General features: G+C 45.9%; 1 protein-coding gene across 3 annotated transcripts in view; it reads right to left on the bottom strand.

Annotated features, from left to right (window-relative positions):
- The window catches only part of LOC148641725 (sarcoplasmic/endoplasmic reticulum calcium ATPase 2a), a 49940-nt gene extending 34181 nt beyond the window's left edge, over nt 1–15759 (bottom strand). For 2 of the 3 annotated variants that reach the window (XR_015929837.1, XM_088618332.1), the window contains exons 1-4: nt 14950–15759; nt 14031–14048; nt 13840–13922; nt 5733–5837 (exon numbers count right to left, since the gene is read on the bottom strand). Coding sequence is in view for 2 of the 3 variants with exons in the window: in XM_088618332.1 (XP_088474458.1) it covers nt 5733–5837; nt 13840–13922; nt 14031–14048; nt 14950–15067 (324 nt within the window). In the remaining variant the exon portion in view is untranslated. The remainder of the gene's footprint in view (nt 1–5732; nt 5838–13839; nt 13923–14030; nt 14049–14949) is intronic. The other variant, XM_088618333.1, reaches the window with a different exon arrangement.
- Between the last annotated feature and the right edge of the window lie 574 nt (nt 15760–16333).

Genomic DNA, 16333 nt, shown 5'->3' with positions numbered 1-16333 from the left:
TTGGTAACCGAGGGAAAGACAAGGACCTCAACTGGCAAGATGGCATCTACCCAACATCCCCAATGTTAAGAGATTTTTACATCATAGCATCAAATGTTCATGATAGTTTTCATAGGTAAAAGTTACCTTCTGCATTGTAAACTAAGTGAGAGATTCCCTATGGCGAGGGGATGACCAAAAACCCACCCATGGGTAAAAGCATGGAAAAACCTAGGACTGAAATAACTTCACATAGCACCCTAAGGGTCACCTCACTATCCCTGCCTTAATGTTCTGTCCCACAATGCTCCGCTCACAAGTCCCATTTACCATGCCAAACGCATTGTGTTGAAGGTGCACCATCAAAAAACCCTGCTCTTACCTTCTTACAGACAATGACTGACTCATGTACTGTAATTCTTGTGGTTTGGGGATACAAACGAGAAGCCTGAATCGGCTAGTCTGAGCAAAACGGGCTTATCAAGGATGTCCACAAAGAGCCGAAGGAAGAGACATCACATACGGCAGGACATTTTAAGTCTGGATGTGGACGTAGCCTTTTCAAAATCACCTCACCACAGAGCACACCCACCCTCCCGCCGCTGAACTCTGGCAGCTCTCACAGTGGAGGCGATGGACAGGAGCCAAAGAGGATTTAGAGATGGAGGACTATCACGGCGACATTCAGTACTTTCTAGTTTCAAAAATAACCCTGGCAAATGAAAGGAAAAATGTGAAAACTATTTTGAAATAACGCTTCCAAGCCTTAAAGGGAGAAACCCGGGCAGCACATGATGTGAAGAAAAGAGGGCAAAACTACCTTGCTATTCTTTTCAACATAAATGCAGATTCCGATCATTACTTCTGGCCTCTTGCTGCAAGACACGGACAACAGGGAGAACCTGCCCCTTGACGTTCCTCAGAACGGTACAAACAGCAGTGCCCCAGCTCCATGCTCTCTTTAATGTGCTCTCAACTGCTGCGTGCGTTTGGAAATTAAGACACTGCAGAAGTCAGGCAAGAGCAACGCCTTTGCAACAGCTTCCTTTACAGTGTTCTCAGCCCGCTGACTTTGAAGCTGCCCCTCCCTCCTGACCGCCGAGCACTAAGGGATAAAGTCCACTGGTGTGTCAGCTTGTGCTGTGGACGCCCAGCTGCCTAGGAGGACAGACACCGGCAAGGGAGCGACTGCCTGCTGATCACAAGTGCGGAGGTCGGGGGCGCACAGCTGTACTCTGAACCCAGGGCTTGGCGTCTCTCAATGCAACAGCAGGACAAGAAGCTCACAAAAGGGGCGTAAGACTGGCACATCGATGCCAACACATCACCTAAACCTACCACAAGGGACATCGAGCCAACCTGAACTGACATGCATGCCTCCAAACCAAATTACAACAATCTATTTATACTGCTCCAAGGGCAATGCTAAATATTAAATTGCTATCGGGTGGAAAAGTGTTGGTAAGGGGCAAGGAGAACGGAAAGTAACCTTCCCTCATTCTAAAATTCTCTACAACCACAAGATAACCTGGTACAGGTGAAATTGGTCCTCAGTTATAAAACGAAGTCGCCACCTCTTGAAGTATGCTATAGCATTATCCAATGCCGAGTGGTCTAAAGCTCCAAACACGTCATTGTTTTGAATACTGCTGTACTCGGTTAATATACTCGGCACTCTGTTCATATGCAAACAGTTGGCTACAGCATAAAATATTTTCACATACCGTGGAAAGTAGGTCTCATTCACATAGTTTTACCAAAGCACACAACTATAGAATTATTTTTTTTAAAAAAAGTTAAATAAGGTCAAACAAAATATTTATTGCAACTTTCTAAAAATATGTTGTGCATCAGAATTAGTGGCATACATCTAAGAAAATCTGCACAATGTGAAGAATCAGATAAAAAGTATGTTTCACAGAAAGTGCAAAAGACTATCTTAGATGGTATTCCCCCAGGTGAAGACTGTAAAATCTTTCTCTCAGGAAATTCTCTTTAAATAGCCAGTCAGTTCAAAGGAGGAAACCTTCCATTGCTCTTGGGTTATCTGTCCCCGCACAGGGAAGTACTTCACTGGCTCTTTTCGGCAAACGTGTGGATTGATTGCGACAAGACCATTCACACGCCCCGGACAGGATGGCATGGTCCACTTCCTGGGTAACACGCCAAGATCAGCGCCCCGGAGTACAGAGCTGGCAGGCTTCAGCGCACAGCAGGACGAGAAACAAGCTGCGCTGTGCCAGCCTAAGGGAAGATTAGTACCCTCATTTTCACAAACCCAGGGTCCTGCGCGCTGGGTTTAAAAGGAGACCTGCAACGACTGCCACACGAGAGACGTGGCCGATCCGATCTTCTCATTCACAAAAAACGCCTTCAGCTCCTCTCGTCTTGCGTCATGAAACACGGGCCCTAGGGAGAGCGACCTTTCCCCGATTTCCTGCTTGACAAAGGGCCCAGGAGAGGTCACTCCATCTCGAAACCAGAAAACCTCTGAGAGACAAGATTTATTGCGACCACAAATCTCCCCTGCATCCTCCGCTGGAGTCCTTCCAGGAGGCTTTGAGGAAGGCCAGGCCAGAGGCATCAGCCCTCACTTGCGTTAGAGCCCAGCCTTCCAATGATCAGAAGTCACAGAAGAGTCTGAATTGTGACTGGAAAAACAGCGCTGGGGAGCAAGATGCCTTCTCTCATTCCATTGCAACCTAAGGTGCCATTAACTAAAAGCTGCGGAGGCATTAAAGGATGATCTTTGTTTCTCTGTGGCTTTGACAATAGGCAGAAAAGCTGTGTGTCTGCTAATGCCTAGAAGAATGAAAAACATTTTGCACAGAGGCAAGTACAGCCTCACAAATCAAAAGCCACCTTATGCTTTGATACACCAGCATTGACTTTGCACTGTCACGTGGCTGGAGGATAAATGCACCCTGATCAAAATGCGATGGGACAAAAGGAGAACCTGCCCGGTGAAAAAGTGCAATAGGAAGCAAAGCACAGAGCACCACTGGTGATTGGGAAAACTCTGCCCCTCCGTTTTCAAGTGGTTACAAACTGTTCCAAGTCGCAGGCTCCGATAATCACACCCGACACCCGGAGGGGAGAGATCACAGGTTCTCAAGGTTTTTAGGAAGAAACCTAAAAAGCAGCAGCCCTCCAGCTTGACCTGGGAGTTGTATGGGGGAGGTGACTGCTGGAGATGCTTGTTCAGCAGCTACTTCTCAATATCTTTTACACAGAAAGAGTAAGCGATAAGAACGCTTCTCGGCCCACAATCACATTTCAAACACCAAAACAAGCAGATTAGCTGCAGCTCCACTCCTAATCAAAGGGATCCTTACCGGCTTTGGTTTCATGAAACAAACCTTCCTATCAATGGCAAAAGCCCGTTTTCAATGAGCTTGGCAAAGTGGGATATTAATGAGCTTTAAAGCTTATGTTTAAGCCCTGCTGCGTTTCATCCAGAAGACAGAGAAGGGACGGTTTGTACAGTAATTCAGCAGTAGAAAGGGACGCTAAGGATGAACTGCAAGAGGATCCTGTGCTAGTACAAGGACTGGGCCTCCTCCACTACAGCATTCCAGAGATGGATTTATTTTAGGCTACGAATCTAAATAAACCTAAACAAAGCTGAAGACAAAATCACTGGACTTTAAATTTGATTTGCCAAATAAAGAATACAACTGAGGACCTAAACCTTAAAGTATGGGATAGGTTGAAAAACTACAAAAAGACTAAATAGTGGTCTTGCAAGACATTCAGTGCACATGAATCATTTGTAGTTGCTTTCCAAACAGAGGTTAAAATCAGCTATAATTTTAAGAAAAAAACCTTGCTGGAATTTGGTTTCATAGCAACACATCTAAAGATTCTAAAGTGCATCAATGACCCAATTCTAAGTTCTATTTTCAGAAGGCTTTTTTTCTTGCCTTCCCCATTGAGGCTCTGAAGACTATTTCAGGGAAACTGGGAAAAAAAACTGTGATATGACATTGCAACGTCCTTCTGTGGAGATCAGTTCTAGCAACTACATAAACGTTTTATAATAATAATAAGTTTTCAGCTGTTTCAGCAGCAGTAGGAGTAGGCAAAAAGTTAGGGATAGACATTTTCAGCATTGGGAAGAAAATGTTTATTTACCAAGCGTTGCTTCCCTTTTTCGTCTCACCTTGGTTTTGAAAATCCTTTCGAACGATTCCCTGCTGCAGGTGAACAGTAGTCTCTGCATTTTTACGCTTTGAATGTCTCTCTCAGGCCCGTGGACAACTTCTGCCACGCCCTGACTCATTCTCGAACCCATGTCGATTCTGTGCTACTCCCTGCCCACTCATTTCCCAGCCTGCCCACTCAATCACACCCAGTTTAGATTGCCTTCTGCCTTGTATCAGATCTCATTTACTCCTTCTCTTCAGTCAGCCCTTCTGTGACTGGGTCATCTCTTCCTTGGTCATAATCAGAGCCCTGTCTCTCTCATCTCACCTCTTCCTGCCTCTAATCCCCTTATTTCCTTTCTCCTTAACACCTCCCTGGTCCCAGGCTTTCCATACAAACCCCACCCATGGTCCCTCATCCCTTTAACTATCGACCTGTGTCTCTTCTTCCCCTTCTTTTAAAACACTAGAGCCTGCAATGCTCCATCTCATTCCAGAAAAGTATAAAACCTGAATTCGACTGATGCAATGCTTTCATCAAACACTGCAGTTAATACCCGTGGATACTCTTGCGTTCTTCCATTCAGTCCTTACCCCTGTAACGCCCATGGACTGTTACAGATTTCAAGAGGGGTTAATGGGGAGTGTATGAAAATACGAACAGCACCAACTATGAGGAGATCGCAATGCTCATCTGAGTCGCTTGGTTGCCAATAAGCAGCATAACAATCCCTCTTCATCAAGATGCTCAGTCAAGAAACTGATCTTTCCAGATGGGCCCAGAAGGCTTCCTAGATTGCAGAGGAATCTAATTCTTGAGTGTTGCTACAGGATAGGGGATCAGTGTAAAGCAGTGCTTTGAAAATGAGACAATTGGACTCATTATTCAAAATACACCCTAAAATTATTAGGCAAGACTACTGCATCACAAGACCAGGGAACATTTGTAGCTCACACTGTTTCGTGGATGACAATCATATCCCAGCTGTGGTGCAGACATATGATGCGTTCAAGCACAGTTGATCTAGTGCCAGAAAGATGCCCGTTTCACACTTCCTGCAAAGATCAAAATGCCATCAAGAGTGGACCTGGCTTCATGGTAACGGAATGCATTATCACATTAGCCCTCAAGCAGGACACACATGGTCACAAGGTGGCGTTACCTAACCAACAAGTCTGGAGTACTGCTAAACCCATTTTGTTCTCATATATTCGATTTGAAACAAAGGTAAGCTTTGCGCAATTGGGTTAAACATAGCGTAGCCTTTTCTGTTTCTACTTGATGACTGCATTTTATTTTGCTCACGTTTACGATGTGCCATTCCCATTACTAACAACAGCGGGAGATTAATTTATAAGATGAAGGGCCTGTCACAACTATAAGAGCACCATCTGTATAAATACACATTCTTATTACACACATATTCAAAGTGAGAACTTCCATAGCATACAACCTGAAAGAAAAAGGATGAAAATAGGCAGAAAATCCATAACACTGTTGATGAAAGTGGTACAAAGTCTCCGACTCTCCATTTACATTTGAAGACCCCAATCAATGTAGCAACAGAAAGCACCCACCCCTGCGTGGAGAGTTACTAATTGTCTTACCTGCCACACTCCCACAATGGCATTGGCTATTAAAATAAGTAGGATCACAAAAGGCTCCACGAATGCTGTGATTGTTTCCTCTCCCTCTTCAAACCAAGCTAGTACCTGAAAAGAAAGAGAGATCCTGTTAAAACAGAAACTGCAACTACATTCTGCTACAGACCTCTTAAATTTCAAAATATTGACCTCACATTTATTGAAAACTATTTCTGAAGCCATTCTGTAAAATAAAACCATAAAGATCAGGATCAAATGGAAGTTGCGACTGAATGGCTCAAATTTAACTGCGACTTTTCAGCGGCGTGACGGGCACCTCTTTTCAGGCAAAAATGAAATTCAGCAATGTGAAACTTCCATAATTGTATTTAATAAATGGAAAAACCAGAGGCTGAAATCACTAGTGAGAACCCTTAGCTCATTATCAAGGAGTGTTTTTCAAAGTTAAGAAAGCTCTGTAGCTCTTAATTGGCAGTTTCTCTAAAGGTCTTAGGTCCTCTTTATCTATAGTGCCATCAGCCAAAAAAAAAACCAACAAAAACATAAATGGAAAAAAGAGGAAGTATGAATGAAAATGGGGAAAAAAACAACATTCTGGCAAGAATGAAACATTTTGCCGAAATGACTTCCAAGGGGCACGACAAGTGAAAGGGCTTTGCTTGGAGCAGAGATCACGAGTTCAGGTCTTGAGACCTTTTGTTGACTTGGGTCCCTAAAACAGCAGTCAGCCAGGGCAAACACTGCTGGCTTAACAGGGACTCTGCTGGCACCCCCAGCTGCGTGAGCCTTCCATTAGGATGCTTCATTCTGCTCTTTGTGTGCGTGGGGGGTTAATAGTGTTATTAGAGAAAGATGACAATGCACTTTACAGAAGCAGTCTGTGTCCCCGGTCCATAGTTCAAGGAGTTTAGTACTGGGGCTCCCTATTCTACAACAGGGAATTCCATAACTGCGGGTGCAAAACAAATAACTGAAAATAACAGCACAGACATTAACAGAAGGATTTGAATTAAATTTTCCCCAAGCTTGCCCAGTACTGAGATTATTATAGTAGTGTTAATATACATCTCTAATTAAATATGCTTTAATTTGAGGTCCCTTCCCAAGTCTCAATCCTGAGCACGGACTCTAGTTACCTTCCCATTAGCATCTATTCCTTCCACAATATATTGTACAGTCTTGTTTTACTCTCAACGTTAGCTACTGAAGCCTTCTTATACAAGGCTGTTGTAAATATGCTCCAGAAACACAAAGAGGCCCAAGCAGCACTGATGCATTATAAACACTTCCCTTCAGCGGCTTGTCCTCCTTGAAGACACGATGGCAGACGAGCTCCTGATGACAGGAGATCTGCATCACTGCACCAGCTGTCAATGAACTCAAGGCAGAAATTCAACCAAAGAATCCCTAGGAAGTCCTCTGCACAAATGAATCATCGTGCTCCTCCTATGTTGCCAACAATACTGACGTCCTTAAAATACCATTTTTTGGCATCGACAAAAAGACTGGGTGACTGAGCATAACCAGTATCCAAGGATAAATCTCAGTCAGCTTCAAGGACAGCAGGCTGATCCCCTCCAATTCCACCCAATCCACAAACCGAATGCCTTGGATCTTGCCGTGTCCTAATGGCCACTCCAGAAATCAAGAGACAAAGGCAAAACGGAACAGAGCCCACAACCTACTCACTCCAATGTCACAGCACTGCCAGCAGGATGATTCTCTCAACAAGAACTCCTGCATATTCCACTGCCCCTTTAAAAGCTACTCGTCTTCAAGTGGCATAAATGTGCATAAGCATTGTACTTCACACAGACTGAGACAGAGTTTTACCATACAAAGTTATAGTGAAAATGCAGAAGAACATGCGCTTACAATACAGGAAAACTGCATTCTACTGAATAAGACATTCTGCCACAGCCGACAATGATGCTGATGTATGGCTAGCTTGAGCAGCTCCAGAGACGCCCCGAGCACCTTTCCCGACCAGAACAGCCCCCCAGTCTCAATCCTGCGGGACACCAGTGGAACTTGTGGAACGGCAGCAATCACAGGCCTGACACACGACCAGGACAAGGCCGGGCTATAAATATGGTTTAAAAAAAAAAAACACATGCCCTACATGCCCCATTCCTGTCCAAACTGTTCTTGCTCCTTGTAAAGGCCCATCGTGCTTCCTGAGTTTTTGGCCTGTGAATATACGAACACTTGGGTAGTTTAGACCATCACATTCCCAACCAAATACCCATTTGCAGTATATTCTGTCTGACCTGAGTTTCTCAACTACCTGTGACTTCTAGCAAACAAGGGGACTCTGCTAAGGCATGATATCTATAATACTTCAAACACATGATATGAAAAAACAGCTATACTGTCAATATTTTTCACCATTTCACAACAGAGGTGGCTGTGCATTAATATCTGCACAATTTGTCCTTTAAAGTACAAAAGTACAATGATTATAGTAAAGCTCCAATGAACTATAAGGAGCTTCCTAAGGTCTTGGTAACGAATCTTAATTAATTTTATGACTTGTTCTTTCAGGATTTAAAGCTACTGTTAGCAGGCCAACAGCAGTAACTGGCATATAGCTAACCAGCTAGCTCCAGGTTCCAGCGTCGTCCATTAAATAACTGAAAAAACTTGTCTTGATTAATCTGTAAAGCCCTGATGTTACTCTTGGCTTAACTTCTAACATCCAGAATTATGCATAGTCATATAATTCATAACAGTAGTAAATGTAAACTTCTAATAGCTAATTGTCATCACAGAAATAAGGTTTTATAATGTTAAAAACCTGGGAATACACATCTTCCTAATACAGCTCGATTTCATTCCAGAAGACCACTTCAAATCCTCAAAACCCAACGTTTCACAGTAATTTCATACAGCGCCATTCCACACCTTAATTACATTCATTCTTCTTGATAATGGTCATCTTTCCAAAAATGGAACACTATTTAAAAATACACTTCTGTCTCCTTGCGCTTTAATCACCTTTTCACCCAAAATCTTTGATTCTCCAACCTGTTGGGGTTCCCAGTCAACACTCTGGGTTGTGTGTTCAGTCCCAAATTCTACTCAACCACACACTGGGAACAGGAAAACTAGTTTACACAGGGAAGGTTTCTACAGAATTGCAAACAAAACACTAAAACAGGGGAACAAAGACCAGGTTAGAGATCCACCTGGCCGACCACTGTTCACCTAATTAAATTAGCAAAGGGCGTCTAATTAAAATGCGACGCCTTCTGCGACAGCAATTCAGAAATGCAAAACGTCCACTATGCCAACAGTCAAATATAGGCGCACCTGATCAACAGCTGTTTTAACTGGCCTTTCCATGCCACACTCTAGCAGGACAGAAACAGCACAGGAAGCCCAGTTGTTTCAAGTATGGGAGCCCATTGGCACAACACATGCTAGATGTTTCTATGAGAAGCGCTGCTGTACACACAAGGAAAATCCTGCCTTTCCTACGCTGCCCATGAAAACCCGACTGTTACTCAAAACTCAAAAACTTAGTGGGGAACAAATCCTAAACCATTTAAGCCATGTAGCTGAACTGCCAGACTGGCTGAACCTTTTCAGCAGCAAGATAAATCTATCCCCTCCGCACAATCATAAGGCCCGAAAGCAGCTAATGGGAAGCAGCTGGAGGAACTGACTTGACAGCTAGACCATTAAAGAGCCCAGTAGACAAAGACGGCCAGGTACCCACCCTCTCCGCCCACTTCATCTGAAAGGGCTCTGCATTCGTCAACAGATACCCTGCACTCAACTTTCTCAACACTCGGTCACATCATCCTCCACAGGCCGTTCTCTCTTTTCCCCCACCAAGTTCCGGATTCCAGAGAAATCTGGCCACTCCTTCCCGTTTAGTGGGGGAAGTAAAAGCAATCCGTTTTATCATCTCTGGATCAAAACATCAGGAATGCCGAAAACTCCGATTCCCGAACCCTGGCGCCGTGCCACTGCATGAACAACTCCGTCAGCAAGGGAAAAGACTGCTTTTCTAAGTAAATGCACTATGTGTGAATATGCAGTATGCATGAATATTTAATAAAATTAACTGTCCAACAGTCTCTCTTCTATTGCTTTGTGCTTTAAAACCACCCACACATCCCGAGCTGCTTCAACAGTGTCCACATCTGCGTTCCGAGTTTATTATATAATGGACATCAAGAATCCCTGGTCTAAACAGACCAAGATTACTCAACATATTTTTACATTTTTTCTTAAAACCGCACATTCAAACATAAACAGGGAGCTGTTTTTCAGGACTGCACGCTACCTGAAAGGAAACACAGCATGACAGACAATAGCAGGATTTGTTAGCACAAGTCCTATCTGAGATTAATAATCACGTCTGAAAAGACCGAGACTTATTTTGGAGGCAAAAAAAAAGGGCGACTTCATAATTAACTGTACATATAAAAAATGAACCATTTTCCAACTGAGAAGTCTAGGGCAATGCATATCCATACAGTCAGTACACATACATAACTGGTATTACAACTACGAAAGGCAACGTTTCCACAGATGAATAAGAGTTCAGAAACTCTTTCTTCTCTCTGCCACTCGGTTTTGTTGTCTTGAACACCATCTTCCATCATCACCGTGCCACTCCTTCCCAGCAAGAGCCAGGACGACCCAGAGAACATCTTATACTCAACTTGTTTCTGGGGCCGTGTCGCACCACGAAGTCAAGACCGAGACGCCCCACAATGCCCGCCTGTAAGCCGCTATAGGATTTTGTTTTGGACTGGGGCCTAAACGCGGCTGCGTTCTGTTCAACTCCCGCCGATTCGGTAAATCATCAAGTGCAGACGAAGTGGCCAACACTGAGTGGCTCCGCTTCCCTTCCAAGGTCAGTGCCCAAATTTGGTCAACCTGCGTGCCCCCTCTCACCTCCCCCCCCCCTCATCACTCAGAGAGCTGTCAGGAGCAGCAACTGCCACCTCGCTATCGCAGGGGAGGGCATGCCAGACAACTGGAATGCCATTTTCCAACAGTGGCCAAAGATCCCTCTTTTACGCAACAGGACAGGCCCGGCTCCCACACCATCCCTCTGCGGAGGAAAGCTATAAGAGGATCTCAACGATAACCGAGTACAAAACCTACCACTCAAGATGTACCGTACATCGACGGGCTGTCACGGGGCCAGTCATGCGAACTGCGTCAGACGTTTCTCATGGCGATGCCCTGTAATCTATGCTTTATGCAATGAGCCCTGCACGATTAGCATCTGACCTTTATTTATTAGGAAGGTAAATGCCAATTCAGTCTTTTGTACCATGCCAAAACCACACAAGAAGTAGAGCACAATGTGGCACCACATTTCTACAACTGCATGACTTGGTAACAATCCTGGCCTTCGTCTTTTTTGTCCAGAAACGCGATACGTCTTCTCATATATCGATGCACGTCTCTCCCAGCCAGAGCCTATTTTGCTTCTAGGATGCAATTAGTTATTTTCTTCCAGTAGAGCGAAGGACAGAACAAGGTTACTCAGGCATGCCTTCATTTCAGTCTTACAGACCACCACTGACGTAATTTTTCACATCTTCATGCTATTCTTCCAATTATTAATCCTTAGATCCAATAATTAGGCTGACTGAACCTGAAACACTTGGACAGTCTAATATTACACAACAAACACCTAACCATTAATACAAGACAATACCGCAGGTTCTGCTTATACAGGTATCACCTTTTACATTCGAGATCCGTACAAAAACGTGCAGTTAGACATAACGTAATAAGCCAAGTACATTGTTGCTTCTATGTCTGGCTCGGCATGTGCCAACTAAAACCCCATTCCGGTGAGCCCATCCTGCATTAGACTTGTCATCAGTTCAGGGGGAATTACAGCATGGCCTGGGTGAAACTGGCCCCACCCCCAGGCAATTACAACAAAATGCGAGATCTCGTCACAAGTGCACTGAGAGCACAGCAGATGAACGCGAGCCAATCGGCAGTACAGCCAGCCCTCTGCACTTCATGTCAGCCCCCGGTAACCTGATCCTCGTTCCCCGCTGTCGTCGCCATTCCCCAGAAGCGTGGCTTCTTCCCAGCGGTGTCAACCGTCGGATCTGCAAGAGCAGCCTCAAACAGGGCACACACGCCCGCGCCCATGTTCTCGGAAGGCTCTGCTAATCTCCTCGCCGCCGGCACTGAAACACCGGCTTCCTTGGTATGGCCATTATTTTTAGCCTTCCTGATTTATCAATGCCGTTTGCCAACACCCGACAGTACAAGTGTAGCCAAGGCAAACATTTGCTGCTAGACGCCAGTTCGTTCGACAAGCCCACTCTGACAGCCTCCTTGCACAGGGAGACCAAATTAGTGTTCGGGCTCCTGGCCTTGTGATGGGATGACTCACTTCTAACTCCTTACATCTGCAAAGAGGCTTTCATGCCAGAGCATCACACCCCTCCATCAGTGTCCCCAGTCACCATCCTGGTGCGCCAGTTTGAAGGCTGTGGTCCAGATGGAAGAGCACCACCACCTGGTCCACTCAACACCTGCCGCTCAGGGGTCCCACCCCAGCACTGCCCAGGCCCAGGACCCATGCTCTGTGAAGTTCAGTCACTATATCTGTTCACAATTAAAATGACACGTATCCTCAGTAAACTGACAAACGAATGAAGGCGGCAGGTGGGAATAGTATTGACGCAAAACAGAGAAACCAGCCGACGACGGCCCATCCCTGAATATAAACCACTGACTCCGCCCCACGCCAATAAACAAGGGCGCGATTTTCATTTTTCGGCCAACTAAGCAAACCTACATTAACCTCACATTTTGAAGTGACCACTTGTATTACAATACAAGCATCATCAGGAGATTTGTCAAGTCCATTAAGCCAAGAAAGTATTTCCTGGTAAGTTTTTTTTTTAACACAGAGGACTTATTTAACACTACTAGCTCAGCTGTCATACCTGAAGATCAAATCTCTGAACAACCAACATGATGGCTACACTCCCTTGCTTATACCTAACCTGGCCTATTCACACCTCAGCCAAGTACTTTGAATATTAACAGCCACAGACGTGGGCGGTTTAAAAAACTAGGTTAGGATCTAAATACCTTGACTGGAAACTGGTCTAACACATTAATGGCACCAGGTTCTCTAGAGTGACATTACGTTTACAGTGTTACAGTAGGCATACCACTGGAAAAAGGTTTTAAAGTTCAGTCAGGGACAACGTAACTTGCGAAGATTTAGGCTTAAAAATTTTAAGGCCTATATTTGGGCATTTCTGACTGCATAAGGAACGGCTGATGTTTAAGCAATAAATCTATACTGCCACAGAAGTTTCCAAATAAGAATAAATTTCAACAAAGGACAAAATCCCTCATCGCCACAGTAAGTATCCTTCCAGACTCATGCAAAAGGCTGTGATAAATAAATTACTAGTACATTAGGTCAGTGTAGCAGAGTGGGTGTGTTTCTTCTTTACTGACACACTGTGGGTTCGAGTCACTGCTGGTGCAACTTGAGTGAGGTACCTGACCCCAGTTGCTCCAGTCCTCCCAGCTGTAGAAGTAGGGACCAGCATTGCTGGGGGGGGGATTCCTGCAAAGGACTGGCCTCCTATCCTGGGCTACTCCTCAAAACTACACAACTCATACCTGAGCCCATCCTGAACTTGACCTTTTTACCTTAGGCAAACGACGAGAACCAGGTAGTGAGGTTAAACTGAATACCCAAATCTGTCAGGAAGAAGCATGCGCAGTTAATAAGTGATAGCTAGACAAGGACTACACTCTCCTCGACTAATTCTAGAGTTCCTACACAAGGAGGAAAAGGTGCAAAGAGCATCAAAGTAAAACTGCACTCAGATACATGCAAATTATGCACGCCAGCATTTGCTTCAACATAAGAAGTAAGATGTCCACCAGTTCTGGGCCTAAGTCATTTACAGTGAAACATTTAGAGCTGCCTGGCTCAGGTCAAACACCTGCAAGGCAGCCAAAGTAAGTTTCAACAGCATGCCGGGAGGCTGCATCGGGAAAATACCCAGGACAGGTCGGTTTTCTGTGCCTCATTTTTTTTAATTGTAAGAGACTGATACTGGGTGAAGGCTTCGAGGCGCATACTTACGAAGGATATACAAGCTGCCAGTAGAAGAATTCTGACTAATAAATCTTCGAACTGCTCGACAACGAGTTCCCATAAAGATTTTCCTGCGGACAGAATAAACAGACAAATTCAGAGTGGAATAAAACGGAATGAGCCCCTCCAAAAAAAAAAGGGGGGTTTTAAAATATTAATAAAACAGCGGTGCTGCTTACCTTCCTCGGCTGGCAGTTCTGGAGTTGCGTGTTTCCAAGGAACAAACCAGAAAGCGACCGGGGGAGGAGGGGGGGGAGAGGAAGAGGAGAGAGTTACACAGGCAACAAAAGATCAAAATCTCCGTTTACACAGCAACGCTAATAAGATATGCGCTTTGTTGACATTTGAAACACGACCCAGGGCGGCCGTGCATGAGGACCCCCCGCTCCCCGCAGCGTCTTCGGGCGCAGTGGCAGGCGTGTGCCGAGCCGTGCTCCGCGTCGCTACGAGGAAGTGGGTGTCCACGCCGAGGACACGGGGAATCGGCGGTGTTGCAATGCACAGGGCTGGTTCAGCCGAGTCATGCGCAGGGGCGAAGTGAGTACAAGGCGCCGCACACGGGCGGCCCGCAAACCAGCCCGGCGCCGCCGGTGAGATGAAGCCGAGAGGCGGCCGGAGCTGTTCGCATCCAACCCCCACCTCACCTGCGCTTTCGCTAGGTCACCGGGCTTGAGACGAGACAGGGAGAAACGTGAGCTGGGAAGCCGAGTCCGAGGCCCTGAGCCGGCTATTCCCCCAACCCCCCAGCCCGCTGGAACCGGGGAACAGCCGCAGAACAGCCCCCTCCCCTCCGAAATCTTCCGATTCTCACCCACCGGGTCGGTTATCGCACGCATTCAAGGTTAACGGCGAGCTTCCCCCTTTCCCCCCCGATAAGGCGAACGGATTGAAAAACCCACGAGGTTGTACATGATGACGTCAGCCATTTTCACTATCCATTTTTGAGCATGCCGGTTACTGTACTATAACCTGGCTGCATAAGACGGGCCTTGCGTTGCGTAAAAATAAACCACTAACCCCCCCACACACACACACACAAAAACCCAACACATATTTGTATACATAAAAGACTTCTGGAAATGAAACGGCATCACTTACCGTTCGGTCCCCATTTTTCTTTATTCTTTTTCACCTGATCCAAACTCAGCCCTGTGCTCTCATTGACGTTAAAATAGCTATAGACCTCCTCCACAGTCTTTGTGTGCGCGTTCTCCATGGTGGAAATGCTCCCCTTGTGAAGACACTTTTTTTCTTTCTCTCTCTCTCTCACTTTGTGGACTCGGCCACCTTTCAGTCCGTGTCAATTTCGCCGCACGTCCCTTTCGCGAAGGAAGGAGAAGAAAAAAAAAACAAAACAAAACAAAAAGGCGTAAAATACTCTAAAACTAGGCGTTTACATAAAGAAAACGTCCGGTGGGGTGAGAAAAAAAATAATAATATCTAGAATTTATGTAGAAATCCCGGCACTTATGGAGAAGGAAGAAAAACGATGCGTGTGTGTGACTCCCTCCCCCGGCAGCTTCTCGTCCAAAATGTTTTTTTTTTTGATGCGTGTGTTTTGCCGACTTAAGTCACGCTTAAAATTTAAAAAGGAGAAAAAAAAAACAACCGATCCCCTCCCCAGGCCACTTTGCTTAAGGTGTCTCCTTTATTCCCAGAGGAGACGGCTGCAACAGTCGCCCTCCGTGCCACACGCTGCAATGGCCAGTGCACTCCTCAGGCTGCAGTGGGTGCGCGTCTGCCCGTGTTACAGCCGCTCTCTCGTCAGTGGCTCAGCCCGTCCAGCGCCACTCGCGTTTTATTGAAAGTGCCTCACTCGCTGCTGCCCCTCTCGCCTGCTCCGCATGTGGAGTGCGCTCATTGGATGGAGGGAGTCCGGAAATCTGGTGGGGCTGTGTGTGTTTTTTTTTTTGCGTGTGTGTGTGTGTGTTTGCGCGCCTCGTCGCTCTCCGGCCCGTCTTTTTTCTTTTTTGAAACTCGCTGCGATCAGCTGATCTCCACGCTGCGCCCGGCTCACGCCGCCCCTCGGATCCGGGAGCGGTGACGCAGACGCGTTTGCGTTAACCTTTTCGGCGCAGGGGAGGGAAAGGGGGGGACCCTTTGGCGATTTGTCCGGTTTTGTGAAGTCGTGCACTCTCCCACCCTCTTCCCCCACACACACGCTGCCTTCCCCTGGGGCACAATAAGATGTCTCCACTCGCAGATCTACAGGCAACGCCACAATGTGCATGTATTTTAACTGGGGGGGTCGATTCCAGTTTTAATTCCAAGGTGCTGCCGCTGACCCAAAAAAAAAATGTTTTGGGAAACGACGGAGCTCGAGTTCAGATGCTCTGGCAGGGGAGTTTAATTTGTATGCCACTTTTCTCTGAAGAGCCTCCGTTTTTGGCCTTGGAGGTGATTAAAGACTTTCGCTCCTATCATCCTTCAAACCTAGAATGGTGTGTGTGTGTGGTGGGGGGGGGGGGGGGGGGGGTCATTT

This window comes from Lepisosteus platostomus, chromosome 24 (genome assembly GCF_059453375.1).
Source record: "Lepisosteus platostomus isolate fLepPlt1 chromosome 24, fLepPlt1.hap1, whole genome shotgun sequence".
Classification (NCBI taxonomy): domain Eukaryota; kingdom Metazoa; phylum Chordata; class Actinopteri; order Semionotiformes; family Lepisosteidae; genus Lepisosteus; species Lepisosteus platostomus.
Note: the sequence above shows the minus strand (reverse complement) of the source record. Positions and strands in the feature narration are given on the sequence as shown.